Source organism: Barbus barbus (genome assembly GCF_936440315.1).
Source record: "Barbus barbus genome assembly, chromosome: 6".
NCBI classification, from domain to species: Eukaryota; Metazoa; Chordata; class Actinopteri; order Cypriniformes; family Cyprinidae; genus Barbus; species Barbus barbus.
Window position 1 is genome coordinate 14,549,834 of NC_136734.1, and position 27,772 is coordinate 14,577,605.

At 35.6% G+C, this 27,772-nt stretch overlaps 1 protein-coding gene across 1 annotated transcript in view; it reads right to left on the reverse strand.

Moving 5' to 3' along the window:
* Window positions 1–212: 212 nt before the first annotated feature.
* drd2b (dopamine receptor D2b) overlaps window positions 213–27,772 on the reverse strand; it is a gene marked incomplete at its 3' end in the record, with an annotated part of 57,117 nt that continues 29,557 nt past the window's right edge. The window contains exons 2-8 of the mRNA XM_079418759.1: window positions 26,415–26,721; window positions 9,285–9,394; window positions 8,011–8,147; window positions 5,252–5,451; window positions 4,282–4,368; window positions 525–870; window positions 213–409 (exon numbers count right to left, since the gene is read on the reverse strand). Coding sequence (XP_079274885.1) covers window positions 213–409; window positions 525–870; window positions 4,282–4,368; window positions 5,252–5,451; window positions 8,011–8,147; window positions 9,285–9,394; window positions 26,415–26,693 — 1,356 coding nt within the window. The 5' untranslated portion in view covers window positions 26,694–26,721. The remainder of the gene's footprint in view (window positions 410–524; window positions 871–4,281; window positions 4,369–5,251; window positions 5,452–8,010; window positions 8,148–9,284; window positions 9,395–26,414; window positions 26,722–27,772) is intronic.

The following is a 27,772-nucleotide window of genomic DNA, read 5'->3' on the forward strand; positions in this document are numbered from 1 at the left end:
CATGCACTCCACTACCAGAAATAATGGAGGCACACAAATAAAACTCTGCTTTTACATTCATTTGAACCTCCATTTTCTGTAATGAGTTCTTCAGCTCTGCCCTAAAAGCATGGCTTTGTAAATCCTTCATTTCACATAGCGGTGAAAGATGGCACTAACCTCTTGTGAAATCCTCCATCTCTCCTCCTCTATGCGTGCAGTGAATAATGTCATCAGCAGTGCAATATCTTTATGAAAGCCTTTCTGAACTCCACATTGAAAGTGGTATATATGATGGGGTTGACAGCGCTGTTCACATATCCCAGCCAAGTGAAGGCATTGTACATTTCCAGGGGCACCACACAGCTCGTGCAGTGAGTTTTCAAAATGTGAGTAATAAAAAAGGGCAGCCAGCAAATAATGAAAACACCTGCAACAGAGAAAATAAAGCTGAGGTATTCTGAGGACAAGACCTCAATCTAGGACTTTTATGTAATTCGTGCTTGGCATACGGCTTCTATAACATTACAGCATCGTGACCTCACCTAGAACAATAGCCAGCATCTGAGTAGCCTTCTTTTCTTTATGCTGGGATATCTTTCTCTTGCTCATGGTTTTGGTCACTGTAGTTTGGGTTTTTCCATTGGGCAGTGCCTGAGTTTCAACAGGTTTGGCTTCTTTAGGGGTCTGGACCTCCTTGGTATGCCCATTTTTCTCATCTCCATTTGACTGAAATTCACCGTGGGAGGGAGAGCCATGGCTGGGGCTTGGGTTGGCCAGCAGGTCGACGACCAGAGTGGATGCCAATTTCTTTTTCTCTGGAGGGCTGGTGCCTGGCGCAGTGTCCACCCCCACATCACTCCCCTGGTGCAAGACCTCCTTTATTAGTTGCTGTTGAAGACATGTTTATCATTAGTTGTATGAAGACACTTTGAATGTCACGAACTAGTTTAGTTTTAGTATATATAGAGAGAGACGTTATTTGCAAAAACAGATAACTTTTTTTTTTTTTTTTTTTTAAATCATGTTTTTTATTATGTTATCATGTTCTTATTGTCTTTGATTGTGTTTGTGTGCTGTATTTTTAGTTATTTTTTAATCTAGTCAAAATAACCCAACTGCAGTTTGATTGAGATTAATTGGAATGCACAATGAAAAAAACATGATTTTACAAAATGGTTGAAAACAGAGTTATCTGTGTTTGCAAATGAGCTCTTCATATATAGCTTAGTTTATATTTGCACAAAATAAAAAAGTACTGTATATGATCAAAAACATGTACAATTGACCTCTACCTAAACAAATAATTTTAAGGGGGAAAACAATATCTAAATTAACACATAAATATATAAACGTATATTGCTTTATCAAATGAACAACAGCATCAAAAAGCAAAGATACTACAAACCAGAAAAAATTAAACTTATATATTGAAGATATTGATATCATAAAATATAATAATCTGTGGTTTCTAAAATAAAGAAAAATATATATGAATATGTGAACATATTATGAAAATTAAATTATATGTATATATATTATTATTATTATATTATTATACATATTATAAATGAAAATATATGAATCTGAGCATGTTGCAAAAAAAAAAAAAAAACATTTTTTGAGTAGTAGGAAAAATGCTTGTCCAAACTATATTGCAATATGAAAGATATACTGTAGATAAATTAAAGTATAATAAAAATGGTAATAAGATGCCTAACCCTTCTTATTATACCGGCAGATTTATCCACTATAGCTTTCTCTGACTCAAACTTTTGTCAACAAACTCCCAAGAATTTTGTTGTTGACACTTGAGGCACCTCAGTAGACTCAATTGTAATTTTAGATATGGCCTAGAATACTAGTAGACCAGCATGGCAAAAAAGTACACAGTATAGTACACACAAAGCAATATTGAAAATGATGGTACATGTGAAAATAAAAGGGCATTCAAGCTTATTTCCACTAACCTGACAGTTCCTGACAGCATTAATTGGTGACCTTATGGCCTCTCATTAACTATTCACATTTAAAGTAGTTGCTAAATCAAAGCATGTTTAACACAGGCAGGCTGTCAGCATGGATGTATGACTCACAGTAATCCAGCTATAATCCATTTGATGTGATATATGACTCACAGTAACCCAACTGTAATAAACATTCAGTTTGTGAAAGAGAAAAATCCACAGTTTTCCTGTTATATTTATTCACTTGCATTTATTCACCTTTATAACCATTACACGAACAAGAGAATGAACAAGCAAAATGTATTTAATTAAATGATAAATTAACAAGAAAACATCAATGTCACATTAACCTAAATATTACATTGACTCAATTGTTATCTTTTTCTAAACAATGTTTCTTCATGTTACTACTAAGTTTTAAAAAATATATATATTCAGCATTACATTTCTAATGTAATGAGGAATGTTCTTTTCAATTGCAATTTTAAAGCCTTTCATTGACACTAATAGTGGATGTATTTAGTGGTTAATAATAATGTGCTTTGCACAACCAGGGGTGTGTTTCCCAGAACCATTGTTAGCTGACTATGGTCGTTAGTCCCTTTGAACTCTATTAGTAATGACGGAACTTGCGACAATAGTTGCTTTGGGAAATGCACCCCTTAGTTATCTTTCTTATAAGTATTCAAACATAAAGTGTCCACATACATTTTTGTACTTTAGTACGGAGTCTCTAAGGGAACATGGTGATGGAAAAAATATGAATTGGGAGAAACAAAAGACATTTTAATGCTTTTGCATTCAGTCAAAAAAGTTTTACATTCCCCTGAGAAACTCTGCTTACTCGAATAAAACTTCTGAGAAAATGTATTGAAATGTAATTTTCCTTCCATCTTCATATTTTTCCCATCACCATGGCCCCTCAGGGGCTCTATATATACAAGATCAGCAGAAACTAAAATATAAATCTAGTTATGTCAAATTAAAACTCTCATTTATGAGTAAATGACAGAGGAAAACATTTCAATGCATTAAATACAGACACTACTAATGAAGTAAAATCATTTTCATTATCAGTAAGTATGAAATAAGTGCAACGTCATGGTGTGTAACATTAATGAGTTTCACTCATGTACTAATTTGCATGAATGTGTTAACGGTCACATGCATGCAAATTAGTAATGGTTCCAGCTTTTAATAATCGAGTTTAAAAATCTGTTATTATGTTATTAAAATGGTAAATGGGTTTGTTAATTAATGTGATAATGTTAACAATTTAATGTATTTTATAAGTACAATAAAATCAGCCTATATGAATTGCACTCAAATATCTTTTTATATATAGTTTGGCTATGTTTATTAGCCACCTGTTTTCATTTAGTAGCAAATGGAAATTGTGCAACTTTTGTGAATGAACTGCAGTCTATAATGAGTCTAATTTACATAAACGTGTGTTTGCAATTTTATCACAAAAAAATGCACTGCAGCTAGTTAGTGAATAACTAGGTATAGTTAGGGAATAACAGGATAGTTAGTGAATAACAGGTATTTTGCATTGACATACCATGTGTAAAAGTGGCATTATTGCTTGTTTATTTATTTGTTTTTTTCATGGAAATCAAGTGGCTGGCTTACAACCCAGGCTCAGTGGAAAAATTACCAAAATTTTTGCAAAACTCCAAAAATTTACCTATACATATAATTCCCTACATTTTCCAGCTGAAATAAACAATAGATGCAGATAACACCAACAACTTTTATTAATTTTCAAGCACATTTTGATCACAGGGCATATGATCAATTAATAAAGACTCACTTCTGATGGTTCCTTGCACAATAGCATGTAATCACCTCAAAACAAATTTACCATTGTGCACAATTTGCAAACTAATACAATTTAATGTTTGTATCACATAACCAACTCTATGGCTTTTCTGACATAGTAAGCCTGCTCAGTAGCTCACCTGGTACAGCATAACAGAAGCAACTTAAATATAATTGTTTGCCAAAAGGTCGGCACATATTTTTCATGAGCCTTGGTCGCATATTTAGCTGTCTTTTTATATTAAGCTGGGATACATTTTTTATGTTATAAATAAGCTGTTCTTTTAAACTGAATAATTCATAAGCAAAAGCTATGTGGTATGTATTTAGACCTCCAAACGGAGGTACAGATTCTGTTTTATAACTTTCCTCATAATGGGGCAAAGAGCACTGAGATATATTGGATGTAATGGTGGAAATGTAGAGGCAGCTGCATACATATACTGAATCTACAGAATAACATTATTTTACATAATTTTTATGACTTGTTTTATAAATGAAGCACACTTACTGCTTTCTTGTTTTTGGCAGGTAAACCCCCGTTGGTCTTAATGATAACTGTGCACAGTTTCACATCTTCAGGATGAGTGCACTTTTCCTGTGGCAAAGGTAATAAGAATTTTATTCAGCATGTGGTCGACATTAAATTCCAAAGACAGCATGGAGCCCTGAAAATCATTCATAGGTATTTTTGGTGCCTCTTGATGACACATGCAATGCAAATAAATCCACAAACACAAAAGAGCCTTTCTAGCACTAAAAGCCGAATGAAAAAGATTGCTTCAGTAATTTGTAAGTACCACAAAAAGTCCTTGGGACCCTTTAAAACTAGACGGCTGAACCCATTGATCCAAAGTGGCCATTAAAAACAGTTGGTGCAAGAAATCGATGATGAAAGAGCACAAAGGTCAGAAGAAATAAATAATTTGTCGCTCTTCTGTATTGTGATGAAAATAGAATATGAATAAAGGGTAACTGGTATATCCTTACAAAAACCTTACAGCTCAGGAAACATGACAATGGCTTCTTTTGCTTTAACGGCTTTACTTTCACAGTGTCCAGCAGGTAATGCATATTCAATAAAGGCTAAGGGAATGCTCCCATAACCGATACCAAATACACATTGGAGATGCTGAAATCAGACTGCCTAAAGATAAAATCACCAGTATTTTTCATCAGTATCCCTGTTGAGATATCCGTCTGCCAATAGCCACAATCAAGCATTAAATGAATCTAACAACACTGTAACATAATACTGATTCCAGGGGTGAGTAAATTTTTTGGGGTCACTATATTTCCAGCAGTGTCCTGCAGGTCCTGGCATTACCTCAGGAATTCTATAATTAACACTGAAAGCTGCTCCCCATATTTTCCAGAAAGAGGGCAACTCCTTTTGTAAAACAACACTGACACCATGTCTTGTCTAGTAGGGAGTGCTGGGTATTTTCCCTGAGGCTACTGTCTCACATGGTGCATATCACCTTGAGAGAGGGCTGAGCATCAGCGTCTGTCTTCTGGCAGCTCCGTTTAGTGTTGACCCGTTTTCGACGCTTACGAAGAACCACGTAGATCTGCACGTACACGAGAAGGGTGATGATGAAGGGCACGTAGAATGACATGATGGACGAGTAGACAACAAAAGCGGGGTTGGCGATTTCACATACGGTATCATCCCGTGTAGCTAAGAGAGAGAGAGTAAAATATGGTTACACAGTTAATTATGGTCTCAAAACTAATGAGTTCATTGAGACACTGGCAAATGCCTGTATGGCAAATTTCCCCTAACAATTGCAAATTAGCTCTAGATTATAATTAGATTAGAAGCATACTGGAAAATTTATAACAGTACGACAACGTTAAAAACTTAAAAATTGAGTATATGAAAGTATATAGAAATATATATGTATAATGAGATTTTAAAAGTTTGATTAGTAAGAGTTTTATATTTGGTTATGCCACTGATACAGTGTAATTACACAAATTACTGGGTAATATTAACTAAAACGTACTACTATAGGTTTAGGTTTAGGATTAAGTTTAGTCTTAATTGCAAGCAATTGTGCTAATACTCTTTTGAACGCTTGATTCAGACTGATGAATGTTCTAAGGTGTGCAATTATTGTTTAGGGAACACACAGCTAAAGTTATTTCAGGCAGGTCTTGACAGAATTACAGTTCCACTTCGCCAAATGATTTTGGTTAATTCAAAGGTCCTTTCAATCTACAACACAAAAGGACCAAAACCTGCGAATATACTAACCAAGCAACTAAATATAGCAAACAAAATGATAAAAAATAACAAATAAATTCCATGTTTTTCTCATAAAATTATGTTTTAATATCTATGGAAATCACATTCTCTTTATTTTTGAAATTAGCAAAGGAGGTTTGGGATATTATTAGAAATTTGTCCAACAGACAAGAGTATTTTAAGGACAAAAACCTGGCAAATGTCTTTAAATAAATCATCTGAACAATGTCTTGAAGTATGGTACAGTATAACAGTATAACACCATGTCCTAACTAGATGCGACACCGCAATGTGATAAAGATATATTTACCATGTTTTGTCCTAACCATCCACAACAGTATTACACAACTAGCAACAATGGATTCTATTTTAGATACAGCGTCTATTTGACGGCACAGCTAGAACAACTGTATACAAATTAATACAACAATAATCTCAAGTGCTGATTATGTATTTTATTTAATGTGGAACAGGTATAATGTGGGTTTGAATATCATTTGGCTTGACATTTTTAGACATACTGAAAGCAAAAATGGATAATTTGCCTCAGATCTTGGAAATAAAAAAAACAACAAAAAAACCATCACCATTAAAACTGTGAACTCAATGTGAACCAACAAGCATATTTCATGACAAAGTTCAGTCATTCAGTATGTATTTTAATCATATTTAAATGATTTAATATTTATGAATTAGATTATGTGATTATCCATTACACTTGCAGAAAGATCCCGTCCATACGTTCATACGTTCATAGCCATGTAGCATCTGGTGTGGATAGACAATTAGCTTGTTGCTGGAATCATATTGCAGTGTTCGATTAAGTGTTCGACTAAGACATGGTGTAAAAATTTGAATTATTGACACTGAAATATTAGAAAAAAATTATGCTAATAATACAACTATTTTATCTATTTTAATTTAATCTATTTTAATTTAATATTTTTTACATTTTTTAATTTTTAATAGAATATATGAAATTAAAATAGACAATAGGCCATCGAAATATTAGAAAAAATACCTATGCTAATAATACAATGGCCCATCATCTATTTTAATTATGTGTATATATATATATATATATATATATATATATATATATATATATATATATATATATACATATATATATATATATATATTAGTGCTGTCAAACAATTAATCGCGATTAATCACATGCAAAATAAAAGTTTTTGTTTTCATACTATATGTGTTCTGTTTATATTTATTATGTATACATACAGCATATATTTTGAAAATATTTACATGTATTTGTGTCTGTATTTATATTCATATTATTTATATTATAAATAGATTTATTTAATATATAAACATATTTTTTTTTCTAAAATATATACATGCATGTGTATTTATATATACATAATAAATATACACTACACATACATATATTATGTAAACAAATACTTATTTTGGATGCGGTTCATCTTTGACAGCACTAATATATATAGATAGCCTATATATCGGACCTCAGCAATTAATGTTATTCCCTATACCCCTTAAAATTGATAGGGATTGTAACAATAGATAGATAGATAGATAGATAGATGGATAGATGGATAGATAGATAGATAGATAGATAGATAGATAGATAGATAGATAGATAGATAGATAGATAGATAGATAGATAGATAGATAGATAGATAGATGGATAGATAGATAGATAGATAGATAGATAGATAGATAGATAGATAGATAGATAGATAGATTTTTTAAAATTCTATATTACATTTTTATAATATTAATTGAAATATAAACTTTTATATACTATTATTTCTATGTCGTTATTTTATTGTTCAATACATTGACAAGTTCACACTCATAAAATATTTCATAAAATATCATTGTGTTTGCGGGTGTTTTTGTCTGTTTTAGTTATTCTATTAGTTAAACAAAAAACTAAATAAAACAGCATATTTGTTTGGAATGCTATGATGATGAAACTAATTTACCTGCGTAAAAAACATTTACCTGTGTTATTTAATCCAAATAGCAGTGGGCAGGAAATAGCGAACGAAAGCACCCAAACCACCGAGATCATTACCGTGACTCGTCTCTTGGAGCTGTAGCGTGTGTTGTACAACATCGGCATGGCAACAGCTGTGTACCTGCATGAGAAGCCCAGAGGGAAGGAGATGAAGAGCGGGTGGATGGGTTGGAGTGGATTTGCATTCAAGCAGACAAACAGAGAAGGAAACAATGATGGTCACACCTGAACAGCTGCCTCTGATACCAGCTGCCATTATTGTGCCATCATCTCTCTTGCTTTTGTAACTGTAATAAACCTAAACATCATCATTATCGTCACCATTTCCAAATCTTTCAGGGGTTTACATTCTGGGGGTTCACTAAGCATACATTGCACTGAAAGTGTTGTAGTTTAGTGTGTAGTTTTAGCACTGAATTCAACACTGAATGGAATCTGCATAACAGAATTCACAGATTTTTCCAGCGGACTACTGTAATCTGACATATTTTACTGGAACTCTTCAGAAAGCAAAAAATACAGGTTTATAACGTTTTTCTCCATCAAATGACGAACTTGCGCTGCCATGATCAGTAAAAACATCGCTGCTTAACTTATATTCAGTATATCACCTGTTTCTGTGGATGGGAATGGCACGGCTTTTGTTGCAGAAGGCAATTTAGCACCTGATTAAACTGAATTACAAGTGGATAGTGAATAAGACACAGGTTTTTGCCATCATCACAGAAGTCATCCTTCTGTACTGTATATTCTGCACCTTCACCCAAAAATGAAATTCTGCCATTTACTCGCCCTCGTGTTGTTACAAACCTCGTGTTGTCCTCCAAACCTATGACTTTCTTCTGCAGAACACAGATGATGATATTTTGGAAGAATGCTGGTAACCAAACAGTTTTGGTGACATTTTACTTCAATTATATGGACGAAATATCTTTCTTTCTGTTCCACAGAAGCATATACAATATTTGTATATATGCTCAAACAGTCAAACAGGTTTGTAACAACATAAGGCAGAATCTTAATTTTTTAACTTTTAACTCAACTTTTACTGTCTTTCATTTTTCCCTGACTTTTTCTAATAACTGACTCTAATGATGGGTTTAAATGACATTTGGAAGCTAGCACATCTGTATAAATATAATATGGTATATATAACAATCCCCCACTCCACTTCCCACAAGAATATGTGATTGATCCATGGTATTCTTGCCATTTAAGAGAATCATTACACTTTTCCTGAACTGACAGCAGAACCTACCTGTCAATACTAATGGCACACAGATTAAGAATGCTGGCTGTACACATCATGACGTCCAGGGTGACGAACACATCACAATGGATTTTACTGAAGCGCCACTCCCCCACCACCTGCAACACATGCACATACACGCAATCAGGCTTCAAAAGACAAGTTCAATTATTTACTGTGGACAACAACAAAAAAACTTTACTGGCAAATAAATAAATAAATAAAACAATTAATTAATAATTAGAGATATAGAAGTAGAGTGCACTGGAAAAATTGAAAACCGAAAAGAAAAGCAGCTCTGGAAAATGAAAAAGATAACACTTTATTAAGGTTTAATTTGTTATTTATCTATCTATCTATCTATCTATCTATCTATCTATCTATCTATCTATCTATCTATCTATCTATCTATCTATCTATCTATCTATCTATCTATCTGTCTGTCTGTCTGTCTGTCTGTCTGTCTGTCTGTCTGTCTGTCTGTCTGTCCGTCCGTCCGTCCGTCCGTCCGTCCGTCTGTCCGTCTACATGTATGTATGCATACATGTATACTACCTGTGACAAAATCTACACTGTTTACACTGTTTTAGATTAATAGTGGTGCATATTGAGGAAACTTTTCTCTATATGAGACCTGTATATAAAAACATTATTTTAAAAAGCTTTTCAAATAAAATTACTCATGATTGAAAAATATTGTTGACTTTTTTATATTATGTAAAGAATATCCAGTTGTTTTCCACAAAACCTTTCATTTAGAACCTGCATCTGCTTTTGTATGGAGAGATTACTGCTGAGCAATACTGCTGAGAAGCCATTAATACACACAAATCAGTGTGACGACAAACAGCAGCATTTCTATGAAATATTCAAGTTAGCAGTTTTGCAAAGCAAGAGATGAAACGATAGCTCACATAAATGTATTAGGGCTAACAGCACTTGAGATGTGGGAGATATATTTATACAGTACCTTATAAACAGTGGTGTAGTGGTGCCTGGAGAAGTGGGTATACTCTTAATTTATGCCCCCAATATTTTTTATTTTTTTTAAACGGCCCGGCAAAGGATGAACGACCTGTGTCATAAACAGTGACATGTAAAACTAGTCTTGCATATTTAGTTCACTGCAAAATGGGCCAGTAATATTTGCACACTGTCACTTAACTTCTGCTGCTTGAGTAAGGATCATTATGAAAATAATATAATCCACAGAAGAGGTGCAGATTTTGCCATAAATAATTAAAATAAATAAATACAATTTGAATGCAGAATTCATCAGCTGTGCTGACTGCTCGCTGCTGCTGCGGGACACTAAACACTGTCGAGTTGCTCTTGACAGTCTCGGCACGGACTCATGTTGTTTCCACCAGCGCGGCAATTTTTTTTTATCAATAATTGATGGATGTCTAAAATATAAAGATAAGGAGAAGCCTAAAACAGGCCCGAGGCCCGGCCCGTGTCTGAACTATGACGTTAATATTGGCCCAAAGCTCGGCCCTAGGGACATAAAAAAGTAGGAGCCCGAATTTAAATTAAATAATAATAAAAAAAATAATAATAATTGGGGGCTAAAAGTGTGTTGTAATGCAAGTGTTACTGAACATATACCGAGGAAAATATTACTGAAAATTGATTAGTAATGCCTTACACTACTGCGTTACAGCAAAAAGTAATATGTTACTGTAAAGCATAAAACACTGCTTAAAGACTATATAACTTTCTCATCCTTGTGCACTAAAAACGTCGAATAGATGCATTTCTTTAAATATTTGAATATAAATTTGTTGTTAATGAGTTGTTAATTGCAGATAAACCATAGTTCTGTCATAATTCTGTTAAACCATTTCTGTTACAAAGTATTGTGGTGCCTTACACAAAAAATAAAAAAAACATTTGAAGAGTCAGGACTGATGTTTGCTATAGTTAGGCCAGAGCTACTAAAATATCAGTTTAATCAGTGAATCTTAGATTTTGTATTCTCCTGGGTGCACAAACTGCAGATTATATGAAAATTATAATATAAAAATATGAACGTATCGGTATTGGCATCGGCCACGAGAAGGACTTAACTATCGGTTATCGGTATCGGTTAAAATGTTTCATATCGTGCATCCCTATTTTAAACACCTTTATTTATTTGAGTGTATCAAAAACTAGAGCTGCCCCTCGACTTAAGATTTTTCTGGTCAACTAGTTGTCATTCATTTTAAATGATTTGTCGACTAATTGCATGTTTATATTAATAAACAATATAATTCATAATATTTAGCCTTTAATTGCCTATAGCCTATCAGCATTCAAGCGCACACATAAAGCTTGCCATAATGCACAGGCAGAAGTAATGATTATGAATATGTCAGGAAAAAAAAACAGCAAGAAGACTGCCTTAATGTAATAATATTTCATTGATAAAGTAGTGTTTTCTGTATTTTTGGCTACAGTGATGAAGTCGACGACACTGACTTGTCATTTCCACAGTTGACGTGCACATTTCATACAGATTACATAATCGATTTGTTTTCCATTTTAATTGGTTAATTTAAAACTAGACATTTTCTATAGATATATTTTTATGTCTGTAAGGCAAGCACAGAGTTTTGGTTCTCTCTTTTGTTTTTACACACTCAAGTTCACAGAGACCTAGATGGCAGAAAGCTCACCCTCTTTGTTTCATTATTTTAGACCTTTCACAAATTCGAAAGATGCATTACTCTTATTTGTATGAACAAAAATGATGGCGTATTTTAAGTTAACTGTCATGCAGTGAGTGTGCTGCTATTCAGCCTTCGCACTCTGCACAAACACTTCAATAGCGCACATTTGTCTATGCTAATGTTAGAGCGAGCAGCCATGTAATGTTACTGCTACTTATATTTTTCAGATTATAAGCTACATTTGAGGTCGATGATTGAAACAAACGTTTAGATGTTCTGACCAATGTACTGTAATTACCACATAGACCAGCTGTTAATGATCTGTCCAGCACACTATGTGACTTCTCCACTTTTTGTGCTTTTTTTTCTACCATACATGCAGTAGTGATACAACTGTTGTTGTAAACTAGTCCTAGTATTGTCTTCCAAAACTGTAGTTGCAGGAAACGTGGGCCTTTTTTCTTTGACACTGCAATGAATATTCTTATATTGTCCTATATTATGAACACTATATTTATTCATTCTTCAAGCCCTTCATAAACTCTCTAGAGAAATATATTTTTTGGATGTCCCTTTCTGCACGAAAGAAATGATGAAGGTTTCCACTTGGGAGTAGTCATTGATTTGGTGTTATCTCACTGCTTCAGCCTAGCCACTTACAAATCCCTACTATGAAAACACACTTCCAATGAACGCTTTGTGCAATATCATCAGTCTATTTTCAAATCCTACTAAATCATGTCTTGTCAGCTGGAACTGTCAACATAACTCAGCATAAATTCACTCAATGTTCTTTTGCTTGTCACTATATCTTCAGTTGTTCTCATCCTATTAACTTGACTTAGTTTTTATAAATCGGTGCTGGCATAATTCATTAGCCCTCCCTTTTTCTTTCCTCTCCATCATTAGATGCAGAAATCACAGTGAGAACATGTCTGCCTGAGCACATCTTTATAAAGCTATTCATTATTTACAGGTAAACGGTGACAAGACGACACTTTTTTACATGGCTCTCTATCTCGGTCGACAGCTCAATACAGTGTGTCTGCACCACTGTCAGGAAACTCTAGAATGATTGAAGATTTCTATCTGATCTGCCTACATTTAAGTCTCTTGCTGCAGTAACCACATACATTGTACGTTGTGCTTAATTCAGGCTCTTCGAAAGGGGGTCCGTGGTGTTACTACAGCCAATTATTTTTTTTATCTCAAACTATTTTTTTAAATAATGCAAAAATATGAAATAGAAAAAGTATAACATTAAGTTAACTTCAACCAAAGCTAAAATTTAAGAGACTAAGGTTTAAGTTTCATTGATCCTCCATCATTAAAATGTATTCATGAAAATTAAAATGTCATGTACAACTCTACGACTGTGTACATCAATTATGTAAGGATCATGAAGTAAGTGGTGTTTTCACATTCTTTTGTTCACTGTGTGTGTGGGTCTTTATTTTTCATTTATTTGAGTAATTAAATGAATTAATTTCTTTACCACATCTTTGTCCTGGGTTGTGTGCATATTGGAGTGGAGAGGATTCATTTATGGAGTGGAGTGATTAATTAATTTATTTAACATTTATTATATATTGTTATAGACAAAAATCGAACCTTTCATTTTATAATAAGAATTTAAGAATGGGGGAATTATCATTATGAAATAAAACATTTTCTCAAATACACGTTGGACACAATTATTGGCACCCCTAGAAATTCTTATGAGAAAAATATCTCTGAAGTATATTCCCATTCATATTCACAATTTTGAGGACTCCAGGGTGATTGTGAACATTAAATTATCCAGCCATGGCTTCCTGTTTCACAGAAATATAAATAGGAGGGAAAACAAAGCCTAAATTCCCTTAATCATCCATCACAATGAGAAAAACAAAATAATATATTTCTGATGTACAGCAAAAGATAATTGAGCTTCACAAATTAGTGAAGTGGCTTTAAGAAAAGAGCTAGAGCAGTGAAAATTCCCATTTCCACCATCAGGGCAATAATTAAGAATTTCCAATCAAAATAAAATGTTATAAAACTGCCTGGAAGAGGACGTGTGTCTATATCGTCCTAATGCACGGTGAGAAGGAGAGTTTGAGTGGTTAAAGACTCTCCAAGGACCACAGCTGGAGAATTGCAGAAAATAGTTGAGTCTCGGGGTCAGAAAACCTTAAACAAAAATTGTCAAACAGCACCTACATTACCACATGTTGTTTGGGAGGGTTTCAAGAAAAAATACTGCTGTATATATATACTTTTGATGTTGTGGGCCTATATTTCTGCTGGAGGTCCTGGATATCTCCTGGATATCTTGTTTAGACACATGCCATCATGGATTCTATCAAATACCAACAGATAAAAAATCAATACAATAAGTGACTGACTCTGTTAGAAATCTTATAATGGGCCATTTTTGGATCTTCTAACCATACAATAATCCAAACACAAACAAACAAAAACAACACAAAAATGGGTTACTGAGCACAAAACCAAGCTTCTGCTATGGCCATTCCAGTCTTCTGACCTGAACCCTATAGAAAATGAGTGGGGTGAATGGAAAATGAATGGAGCTGGGAATCTAAATGGTCTGGAGTGATTCTGGATGAAGGAATGGTCTCTGGTCTCTGGTTCTCTAACCTCATCGGGCATTAGAGGAGAACATTTAGAGCTGTTAAACTGGCAAATGGAGGTTTAAAAAAGTATTGGAAAAAAGGGTGCCGTTAATTTGTGGCCAATGTGCATTAGAGAAAAACATTTATTTCATAATGATATTTCAGCCCATTTTAAATTCTTATTATCCAATGAAAGGTTAGATTTTTGTGAAAGATCAAAAGGATTAACAATGCAGATTCATTTCACAGCCTTCTTTGATCTTATTTACCAAGGGTGCAAATATTTTTGGCCATGACTGTATGCATCTTTCACGGTAGTTAGTCTATTGAGTTATTATATAAGAAAATGTCTCGATAAATTCTGACCATGCCTTAATTGTTCTTGGTTTAGCTGTGTTAACAGCACAATATTTTTTAGTTCTGTGAGCCACATTTTGTCAGCCGGGAATGTGGGTTCATGCCAAATTTTAAAGATTAATGTAGTGTGAAATATTCTACACTGATAAACATTCAAATTAACTCAGAATCATCATTCAACAAACAAACAAATAGGGTACATATTAAGCTCACGTACCCATTAAGCACACTTCCATATTTGAGATCAGATTATTAAAATAAAAAAATATTTATTATCCTGCTTGATGTCTTAACCAATTGAAATTTCAAGTCAATTGGATCATTACATACGGAGATATGGGTCTCCATGTGTTCACACTGGCTGTATCTGAAATTGCCCCCTATACCCTCAAATAGTGCACTGTTTGAGGGGACAGCCATTTTAAGTAGTGTTCGAAACCATAGAGGATATGCTCGAGTGCACTCATTCAATCCCACAATGCACCGCAAAAATGAGTGTACAACCGATGCACACTCATTAATAATGCACTGTGAGAATCGCGTGCCGAATAAATTCCCACGTCTCGCCAGAAGATGGCGCCCGCAGCGGAATCATCCATCCATTCATTTTAGAAGCACTCGTCCACGGCGTAATACAGCGTAATACAACACACGTAAAAAATTAATTGTAAATTGACTATTAGGGATTATACATAATTTCCGTGATAGAGTTCAAGATAAATCCTTCAAGCTTACTACTGGAGCTGCCCGTATCAAATGATTATTAAACAGCAAGCAAACTATGCAAAAGCGGCAGTCCTTCCGGTGCACTCAGTGTCTGAATTCACTCACTCGTTTTCATTCACTCCTTCAAGTGAACTGTATGAGTGGACTAATGTAGGGAATAGTGAATGAGTGTATAGGGGGCGATTTCGGATACAGCCACTGTCTGGCGGCCATTTTGAAAGCTGTCTGAAAACTTTCACCAAAAGACGAGCCGCTTAAATGTGCATTTTTAGATGTTTAAGCTTTTATTTGGGGTAAGTTTCACTACTTATTGTAAAATTAAGATATTAATGTTCAAACTTTTGCAAATTATAACCTGGAACATGAATTTGGGAAATAATTACTTTAGATCCAAAAGATGTTTTATTGGTTTGTTTTATTTGATTTTGAATACGTGTTACTTAGCTGAACGTGGACTAGTCTGGATGCTGCGATGTGCTTAAATGACACTTCACTATGAATATTTAACTGATTAAATTGAATGCTTTGTTTCTTGAATTTAGTGTTCTGTTTTTTTGTGATTGACTTTGTACCTTCAAATATATATATTTTTACAATTATTCTTTAAAATATTTCCTTAAAATAAGCAAGAATTTTTAATAAAATATGATGTGAGCTTAATGGGAACAGAGGTGTGCTTAAAGGGTACAAAAATGTACCCATTAAGTACAGCCAGACTTTTTTAATTTAATGATGTATATCTTAATTGTGGGAAGTCGTGGCCTAATGGTTAGAGAGTCGGACTCGTAATCGAAAGGTTGCGGGTTCGAGTCTCGGGCCGGCAGGGATTGTAGGTGGGGGGAGTGAATGTCCAGCGCTCTCTCCACCCTCAATACCACGACTGAGGTGCCCTTGAGCAAGGCACCGAACCCCAACTGCTCCCCGGGCGCCGCAGCATAAATGGCTGCCCACTGCTCCGGGTGTGTGTTCACGGTGTGTGTGTGTGTGTGTGCATTTGTTCACTACTCACTGCTGTGTGTGTGCACTTGGATGGGTTAAACGCAGAGCACCAATTTCGAGTATGGGTCACCATACTTGACAATACGTCACGACTTTACTTTAATTTAAATGCTTTTGTCATTTAAAATAAAATTCAATATTTTTGTGTGAGAGATTAATATTTTATTTTAACATAACTTTTTGTACTGAAACCAATATCTTGTGCACTAAAAATGTCTCAATGTAGATTTTGGTGAGCTTGTACGTTTACCCTATTGGGATGTTTAGGAATAACCCTATCACATAATTCTGTAACAATTAGAAAAACCTTATTCCAAAATCTACTAATATGTGGACAGTCAAAGAATGTGCATATAGGTGTCACGGTACTACTGTGTGGAGTCGAGGAACGCGGAGACGAAGGAGAGTCACAAAGTCTTTATTAATCCAAACAAGGGATAACACAGGGCATGCAGGAATACACACATAGCACATAGCATTGACGACACCGGACAAAGGAATCACAGGACAGACTACACTTTAAATACAAGACTAAACGAGGGTAATTGATGAGACACATCTGAACCAAATGAACACAATTAAACAAGGGAGAAACTGGGTCACGGGGAGCACATGGGGACAAAAAACACAACAAAACAGGTCCAGCGGTATAACATACCCCCCCCCCCCCCCCGCCCCCCCTCCTTCTGGAAGGCGAGTCCTCAGGCCGCAGGAACAACAGCGGGAAAGACGGGTGGGAACTTAGCAGAAGGCTCGGGAGGAGGACGGACACCCAGGAGGGGGCCGGCAGACAGAGTCCAGGAAGGTGATGAAGGAGGGATAAGCCAGGGAAGAGACAGGAGGGACTTGGAGCAGGCAGAGCCAGTTGGGACCCAGACCACAGCCGTAAAGCGACCCACAGTGGAGCCAACGGAGGGAGGAGCCATGGTGGAGGAATGGTTGATGACTTCAGGGAGTCGATCTATGGTGGGGGGTGTGGGGGTGGGGGGTGGCGGAGGAGCCCGAGGCGGAGACGGAGAGAGGAGGAGCCAGGGCAATGGGGAGGATCCGGAGGGCCGAGGTGGAACAGATGGCTCAGGCGACCGATGCGGAGGGCGGGGATCCAGAAGGCTGCGGTGGAGCTGGAGCGATAGAGGGCCGAGTATGAGGAGGGAGCTAGGAGCCATGGTAGAGCCGCTGGGTCGACGGGCCGAGGCAGAGTCCGGGATTCAGAGGGCGGAGGCATAGGCAAGGGGTTCTCCAGCCACGCCGACGATGGAGACGGATGGTGGGCTGAGAGTGAGCAGAGGGGCTGCCAGAAGACTACGGTGGAGGAGGCAGAAGTGGGATGGTGGGTGGGCATTTTTTGGAGTGGTTGTATAATTTAATTGGCTCTCTTAAGACAATGGACAATGGACATGATGACAGACATAAAATGATACAGTCCTTTCTTTTTGTGTATTACAATATACTTAATTGCGTGTTACAATATACATTTTTATATGAGTAAACTGAATGGTGGATAACATCATTCATGTTTCTGGTCTGAGTTGTGAGCTACTTTATGGCTACGTTGTAAAATCTCCAGAATTCATTGCAAAAACCATTATAATTCACCATAAACAATATGGTGGACACATTTTTTCAAGGAGGTTGAAAGAGCAGCTGAGCTGACCCTGTGAAGTGCAGCCAAAGGCTAGTTCCACAGGCTGATGCGGAGTGAGATGACATTGGTAAGCGACATGGCAATGATGCCAGGTGGGCCTCTCATTTTCTCCTGACCTGCCCGTACATGAAAAGCCAATTGTGCAGAGCCACAGAATTTCAAAGTTACCACAGGATGAAAATGTCAGCATGCCTTCATTTGAACCACGATAAGGCTTTTCATGTATCTTTAATAATGCTGCACTACCAATGAGGTTTTTGCACATCAGAGGTTAAGTATTATAAAGAGAGAAATGTCGCCATGGCAAATAGCTGAAACTATTATTATTATCATTAATTTAATTTTCATGTAAGTATATTTTATTCGAAAAATTTTTTTTTAGTTAACTATACTAACACTGGTTGGCAGAGACCTAGTGACTGCAGAGACCTTGTAGCTGAAGCCAACTGTTGGATTTATTAAAATTCAGTTTGTGCTCAGGGCAATATTATCTCAAAGCCTACAATTCCACTGCTACTGCACAACAGGCATTCTCTGTTGGATTGCTTTTAAGTTGCACCATTAACCAGAAATAATTATAATAGTGCTGGGAATGTAGGCAATGTGTGCTTTTTGTGGCACAAATGGAGAATTTTAATGTACTGCATTTGAGTCCATTCAATATTATTGAGATATCAATAAAAACAAATGTGACAGGCATTCTGCTCTACAGAAAATACATTTTTTTTTTAAAGTTTAAATTCATGACAATAAAATGGCCACATTGAACAATAATAAACCATGTGCCATCAAACCTGGCAAACTCTCCACATAAATGTTCATGGAGCCATGAAATATCATCCATATCAAGTTTCAGGGTAACTTGATGCACAAAAAAATAAAACTGAAATAGTTTATAAAGGCTATATAGACATATTAAATAAATAAATATGAAATTAAGAACAATATTAAAAATTAAGATGGAAACGGAAAACTTGAAAATAAAAACAAATTAAAATTGTCAATAAAAAATATAACAATATCTCTGTGATACTAAAATAACTGCTGCCAGCCTGAATAAAGCAAATGATAATGCAGAAGCGCTTGAACAATAGCAACAACATAATGACAAAAGATTAGTTAATTTGTTGTAATTTTATGCCACTGGAAGTCAATTGATGAATCTATCAATGAAGGTTAATATATCATTATCAAATGACATGCACCATTATCAAACAACCTGCTGTAGCAATCCATCTGGGAAGGGAGGGACTTCAAATGTTGTTTAGCCAGCAAGATATGCCTGTTTAGACTTATAAACATTACAATGTCAATAAGTCAATCTTTGAATGTGAATTGAAAGCAAACGGTTACCATACACATAAGCGAGCTTCATATTTGAAACTGTGGCAGAGACTGTAATTTAATGTCATAGAGGAAAACTTCCAGTTTATATTTTGTTAGAAACAGTCACGAATTATGGCAATTTTTTCAGGAAATTCAAACAATAAATGGCATTTTGTAGCTCTTCCGTGTGGCGTGACAGATCGCTGTATAAACAGCTCAGTTCAAATGGTAGCGTAGTGCGCAAGTGATTGCGATCATCCCTTCCTCTTTACTGCTAGTTTTATTGATTAAATTTAAAAATTAATAGTAATTAAAATGAAGTTTGGGCTCTGTTGTTATGTAAAATGGCTTCCTATAGTTTAGAGCATAAGCTGAGGTAGATTTATATCCGTAGGAAAATTTTAATTATAATTGAATTTATTTAAAGAAAGAGCAATTTGTTTAGTAAAAAGCAATTTTATGTTTAGTTTTTCCCCCTGCTGTATCTAAACCATCCAGAACCATGATGTCAAAACTGAGGCAAGTACCGAACCGTCATGTTTGTGTACCGTTACACCCCTAATATATACAGTATAGATATACAGTATATATATATATATATATATATATACAGTACTGTGCAAACGTCTTAGGCCACAAGTATTTTCACCAACAAAAAAATGGTTTGAAATCAGTTATTTCTTTCTTTTTCTGTAGTGTGTCAGCAGGAAATATCAGTTTACATTTCCAAACATTATTTTTGCCATTAATTGTAATAATCCAGTGAGATTTTTGTTTGCACAAGGAGTCTGACAACAGCCAGTGCTCCACACAGAGGTCTGATCTCATCATCATCCAGTTTGTCTGGAATGACATGAAGAAACAGAACAAACTGAGACAGACTGAATCCAGAAGAACTGTAGCAGCGTCTCCAAGATGCTTCAAGAAACCTACCTGCAAAGCTACAGTACTGTGGAAAATTTTAGTCACTTGGGTAAAAATGCTGTATAGCGAGGATGCTTTCAGAAATAATGCCATAAATAGATTTTATTTACCAATTAACTTCTATTAACTAAATTAAATCAACATTTGGTGTGAGCACACTATGCATTTAAAACAGCTTTTGCCCCATGTGCACTTGAGCATAGTTTTTCAGGTAGTTTTGCAGGTAGGTCTCTTGAAGCATCTTGGAGGCGTTACTACGGTTCATATATATATTAGGGATGCAAAAATACAGTTAGGCCACGGTTCAATACATACCTCGATTTTTTAACCACAGTTTTCGGTTCGATTTGGTTTGGTTCTGATGGCTTAGCACATCAGAGTGTTTTTTGCAACAAATTAACAACAAAAACTCCTGTAAACTTCTGTACATTGGAAGAAGCGTTGATTATTATATGTCTACTTAAATTGTCTTTTGACCAAGGTATTATTTTTCTGATTTTACCTCAAAATATGATAGATTATTAATAGATAGGCCATTATTGAGCGCTATAAACACATGCGATCATACTGGTAGCCAGAGGGCGCCCTCACGCAGATGCTCCATCGAAGCTTCATCCATAGATGCTTCATCAACGTAACAGAACTAATGACATTCCAGGAAATTCCGCAATTCACAAGCAAGTATTGAACCATGGATGTCGTACCGAACGATTCAATATTATATTGAGAATTGTGACATCCCTAATATAGCCTATATATTAGGGCTGTGCATCTCATAACTAAGGCCGATGCGATATGCGTCTAGATGCATAGCCAACGATACAATACACTGAATATACATTTGAAGCAGCTACAGATACGGAAGCAGCTACAGATATGGGGAAGTCGTGGCCTAATGGTTAGAGATTCGGACTCGTAATCCAAAGGTTGCGGGTTCGAGTCTCAGGCCGGCAGGGATTGTAGATGGGGGGAGTGAATGTCTAGCGCTCTCTCCACCCTCAATACCATGACTGAGGTGCCCTTGAGCAAGGCACCGAACCCCCAACTGCTCCCCGGGTGCTGCAGCATAAATGGCTGCCCACTGCTCCGGTTGTGTGTTCACGGTGTGTGTGTGTTCACTGCTGTGTGTGTGCACTTTGGATGGGATAAATGCAGAGCACAAATTCCGAGTATGGGTCACCAATTTCGATTCGATTAGATTAAACACATTGCGATTCGATACAATACAATGCAATCAAAAAAAAAAATATGATCGCTTTTATTTCTCTGGTTCAGACAGACAGCAAATCAGAAATTAACTTCTAATGCCTTGAGGCCTGTTTCAAGTTTACCAAATAAGCCGGGCTTATTTCAGTACTACTGACTGTCTCACATACCCATGCAGCCTTTTTCTCTGGTTTTATAACAGCTGTACCTTTTATCAGAACAGATAGCAAAACATTAGAACATTACAATCTTTAATTGTTTTAAAGCATTAAAATATCTAAATTAAAAGTTAAAATCACTAAATTAAAAATGACAATAAATAAAGAAAAAGACTACATTTTAACTGCTATCAGAAACACACATTAACTCATTTGAGTTTAGTAATTTTAGTAGGCTACTGTATAGATTACATTTTATTTACCCATTACAATACTCCCTGCTTTCATAAAAATACACTTATGTATAGTTTTTTTTTTTTAATTATTGTCCAACAAAAATATATTTGAGCAAAATGCATATTTTAATATCAGAATTATTGATCTAGTAGCCTACTCTATTGCGCACCGTCTGTTTAGCGTCCATGTGCGAAGCAGCGCGTAAGTCTCGCCCATCCGGACAGCAAAATGGATATATTTGCATGACTTTCTAACATTTACAGATCAAAAATATACATGTCAGTTATGCACTGAGAAAAACACAACATCTCAAATGCATTAAACAGCACAAATATTTTCGCTGTTTACCATGGTGGATCGATTTGATCAATGATCGACATTAAGGACTTTAATCCTCGCTTTCCTCAGGTCTCCGCAGTGTTGTGATACGTCATATTCACGCAGCAGCGGTGATGACAGAACGTGCTTGAGAAACGGTTTAGAGAGGATAAATCAATCTACAAATGAAATATTGGTCACAGGTCACTCTCTAAACACTTTTCTAAACTAAGAATAGCACATCCACTAGTAATTATATATAAATAAATCAGTTTTTACCTATGCAAATATTTATGAAATGATGCATCGCGATTAAACTGCCAACTTGTATCCGATACACACTTTTTTAAATCGATTAACCTTTTATGCCGATGCACAGAGCAAATATGTATATGGGCCAATATTAGGTGTTTAATTGTGCAATTTCCCCTACTTTTTAAACTTAGGTGACCTTTTCTAAAAATCAGCATATGCTGGTAAGGAATGTTTTGAAGCATGGCTGCTGATTTAAGCTGGTCCTTAGCTAGTCATGAGCTGGTTTAAGCTGGTTCTTAGCTGGTCATGCTTCAAAACATACCTACCCAGCATATGTTTAATTTTTCAACAGGTATGTAGCATTTAAATTATTAATTTTAATCTATGTTTTATTTATTTGGACAAAATAGCATATAATCATAATATCTGCAACATTTGTATTATTGGCCATAATATGAAACTAGAAATATTAAACAAGATATTGGACAGATTTTTAATATTGGTCCCTACAGTATTTATGCAGTGTTAATTAAGTGATTTTATCAACAACAAAAAAAAGCCAAAAAAAACGTGACGATAACTAAATAAATTTGAATGACAAAACTATAATGAAAGTCTAGCAAACGTTTTGTCAACTACTGAAAACAAGATGAAAATGTTAGGAAGGGAAAGTCTAAGAAGAGATCCAATCAGAACTAATCTCCTGCATGGTAGAAAGGTTAGATGTGCACATTTGAATTGTAATGTACTGATCTACTGTACTTAGTGGGGAATAAGTTAGCATACACTTGCTGCATGTCTCATAAAACGTTCAAAAATGTCAACATCTGGAGAAAAAGAGAAATGGGTAAATTTGAAAAAGCTTGATGACTTGACATAGCATACACACACACACACGCGCACGCGCGCACACACACACAGAAAGCCTCCCCTCAGACAGTGTACAAGTACCGAATTGAGTTCTCTTCATCTTATTGCGCTTTAATGGACAAATACAGATCATTTTGGCGAGTATTCATGTGGACAGAGTTTGCTATGTCTTAAGTAAACTTAACTTAAATAACTCACTGCTCTTGACTGAATCACTTTAGTAACTTAGAACTTATAGAATTTATAGAAATAAACATGTCTGCTTAAAATAATGAGGAATGTGGCACAAAATACATTTTATATGTCACAACAGATAAATCTGTGTCTGTATTGCATGTTCAAATGTTAATATAATTCAGGTTAATAGAAGTTTTCCCCAGAAGTATTATTATAGTATATAGTACTATTAACTAAACCTGTTAGATTTTACAACCCGAATTCCGGAAATGTTGGGACATTTTTTAAATTTGAATAAAATGAAAACTAAAAGACTGTCACATGAGCCAATATTTTATTCAAAATAGAACATAGAGAACATAACAAATGTTTAAACTGAGACATTTTACACTTTTATTCACTAAATGAGCTCATTTCAAATTTGATGCCTGCTGCAGGTCTCAAAAAAGTTGGCATGGGGGCAACAAAGGGCTGAAAAGCAAGAAATTTTGAAAACTTTTGAAGAATTTTGAAGAATTTTGAAAAATTTTGAAAAATTTTGGAAACCTTTGTTGGCTGTCCATGGTCTTCGGGCCCTCAGACAACACTGCATCACTCATCGGCATGATTCTGTCATTGATATTACTAAATGGGCCCAGGAATACTTCCAGAAACCCCTGTCGGTAAACACAATCCGCCATGCCATCTGCAGATGACAACTAAAGCTCTATCATGCAAAAAGGAAGCCATATGTGAACATGGTCGAGAAGCGGCATTGTGTCCTGTGGGCCAATGCTCATTTAAAATGGACTGTTTCAAAGTGGAAAATTATTCTATGATCAGACAAGTCCAAATTTGACATTCTTGTTGGAAATCATGGATGCTGTGTTCTCTGGGCTAAACAGGAGGGAGACCTTCCAGCGTGTTATCAGCGTTCAGTTCAAAAGCCAGCATCTCTGATGGTATGGGGGTGCATGAGTGCATACGGTATGGGCAGTTTGCATGTTTTGGAAGGCACTATGAATGCTGAAAGGTATTTAAAGGTTTTAGAGCAACATATGCTCCCCTCCAGATAACATCTATTTCAGGGAATGCCTTGTGTATTTCAGCAGGACAATGCAAAACCACATACTGCAGCTATTACAACAGCATGGCTTCATAGTAGAAGAGTCTGGGTGCTGAATTGGCCTGCCTGCAGTCCAGATCTTTCACCTATAGAGAACATTTGGCGCATCATTAAACAAAAATATGTCAAAGACGACCACAAACTTTTCAGCAGCTGGAAACCTATACCATGCAAGAATGGGACCAATTTCCAACACCAAAACTCCAGAAACTCATAACCTCGATGTCCAGATGTCTTCAAACACCATGTGTAAACATGCCCCCGTCCCAACTATTTTGAGACCTGTAACAGGCATCAAATTTGAAATGAGCTAATTTTGTGCATAAAATTGTCAAATTTCTCTTTTTAAACATTTGTTATATTATCTATGTTCTATTGTGAATAAAATATTAGCTCATGTGATTTGAAATTATTTTAGTTTTAATTTTATTCAAAAATGAAAACTACGTCCCAAAAAAACGTCCCAACATTTCCGGAATTCGGGTTGTAGTTCACTAAATCATCTGTATATTTAGTCGACTAAAAGTAGACAAAAACTAAAAAATCAGATAACTACAAATAAATGGCATTTTAGTCAAGACTATGACAAAAACTAAATCAAAATTTGCTGTCAAATTTAACACTGGATTTCTGTGTATTTTTACAGAAAACTTTAAAAGTGATATATTTATGTTGCAAGAGGTCAAGCAAGAAACTGAAAGCTCTCGTGTGTAGTTTAGGGACCAGTTCTCACTATTAACTAATTGCTTATTAGCAGGCATTAGCATGCATGCATATTGGCTGTTTATTAGTACTTAAAAAGCAAATATTAATGCCTTATTCTGCAAGACCTTATTCTACATCCCATAATCCTACCCCATACGTAAACTTAACTTCCTTAGTATTAGTAAGCAGCAAATTAGGAGTTTACTAAGGCAAAATTCAGTTAATAGTGCAAATTGGTCCCTATACTGAAGTGTGTGTATTTTTTTTTTTTTTTTTTTTTTTAAGTGAATCGTTTTAGCTGCGGTGTGATGCTTGGGTCAAAAGTCAAAATATCTTGCATAAAAATTCCACAATAGCACTTGAAGTGTTCTATTTGTGGTCCCATACAGACTGTAACACCTAAGGACATAAGGCGAAAAAGTGAAATTACCCTACTGATGCATTCCTGCAAGTTCAATTAGTCCTCTAGTTCCTATGGAACCTTTCTGGGGCTACAAATTATAGTCTGAGGTGCAATATGTTTCAAGGACAAAGGACAGATCAATTGGCTATCTGGGAGCTGGAAATCACACAGCTGACACAGAAGCTGTGTGGTGCCGCGTGCATTATAAATCCGAAAGCTGTAAGGCGCCAGCTTACAGAAGCCCCTGGGACTTGTCCCAAAGGCGTTGTTAGCTGATTATCCAATTAAATTAATTCAACAGCACATATTTAAACAATAGCGAGGCACTTTGAATCATGCCTCATATACTTAAAGTGTTTAAAAGTCAAGGTTGAGGCTCATTTTTTTGACATATAGGTTATTTTCAGCTTTCACCAACCCAGAAATGTGGCTCCATATGACAAAATTAATGTTTCTTACCTCAAGGTACACCACCCAGGGCATAACTAATGTGGCCACAAGAAGATCTGCCACCGCCAGGCTGACAATGAGGTAATTAGTGGTGGATTGCAGGACTTTCTCTCGGGAGACTGCCATACACACCAACACATTGCCGAAGACAATGACAAAGATGAGGAGAGTCAGGAGCATGGCATAGTAGTTATACTGATGCTTGGCCTCACAGCTTGTGCTGTTGAGGGCCCCGGTCCCGTTGTCATAATAAGTGTCATTGTAGGGATACTCCGTGAGGAAATCCATGAGCTGTGGCCAGGGTAGAAGCCTGAAACTGAGAGACATAATTCACTGTCAGTGAAGCCGCAAACATGGAATGAAACCAAGCAGTAGTACGCTAACTCAAAGGAAAATATTATTGATCAGAGGTTGCTTTATCGTATCACAGTATAGTTTTCTGTTGTGTTTCATTTATAGCAGATTGTGTAATTTATAGCCCCTGTTCATCACCAAATGGAACGAAAATTAGGATTGTTTTCAAACAGTTTCCCAAACACTCCTGAAGTCATAAGCGTTTGATATTGAATTGAAAATTCTCACTTTTTTCTTAAAATTCAGTTTATATCTTAAAAGCTTATATCTTAAAATTCTGATTATTTTCTCAGAATTCTTAATTTACATAAAAAATGTCTCATGATTCTCACTTTTTTTTCTCTGAATTCTGAGTTTACATCTTGCAATTCTCCTTTTTTGGTTTCTGCCATGGAATAATTCACAATTATCTCACAATTATAACACTTTTATGGTTTATGGTTTTTCACAGTTTATATCTTACGATTCTGACTTTTTTTTTTTGAATTCTGGATTTACATATAAAAATTCTCAGTTTTGTCTCTGAATTCTGCATTTACATCTTGCAATTTAGCTTTTTTTGGTTTCTGTCTCAGAATAAAAAATGTCAATTGCCCCTTTTATCTCAAAATTTAGACTTTTCTCCTCACAATTATTAAAAATGTTTAAAGTTGCAACTACATTTCTTAATTTAACAAAGGTTTGAGTTTATATTTTCTCAGACTTTTAATAGCATCCATAATAGCATTATAGGATTTCAAGTTTGTGATGGTGTCAAAAACTCAGAAAACCAGATTTGTGGAGTCTTTTTTAAAGACAAAAATGAGAAACAAAAGTCGTTATTTGCAGTCGTTTAATGAGAGGTAATTTATATTCACAAAAAATGTTTTATGACTGTATGAGGACAGATTCAATTTGATACAGTTACAAAAGCGGTGAGATGCTGAGGAAGAAAAAATTATGAGAACGGGGAATCATGAGCACTCTTGCACACTATGCATTGTAAGTGAACAATCAGCACAATCACAGCATTC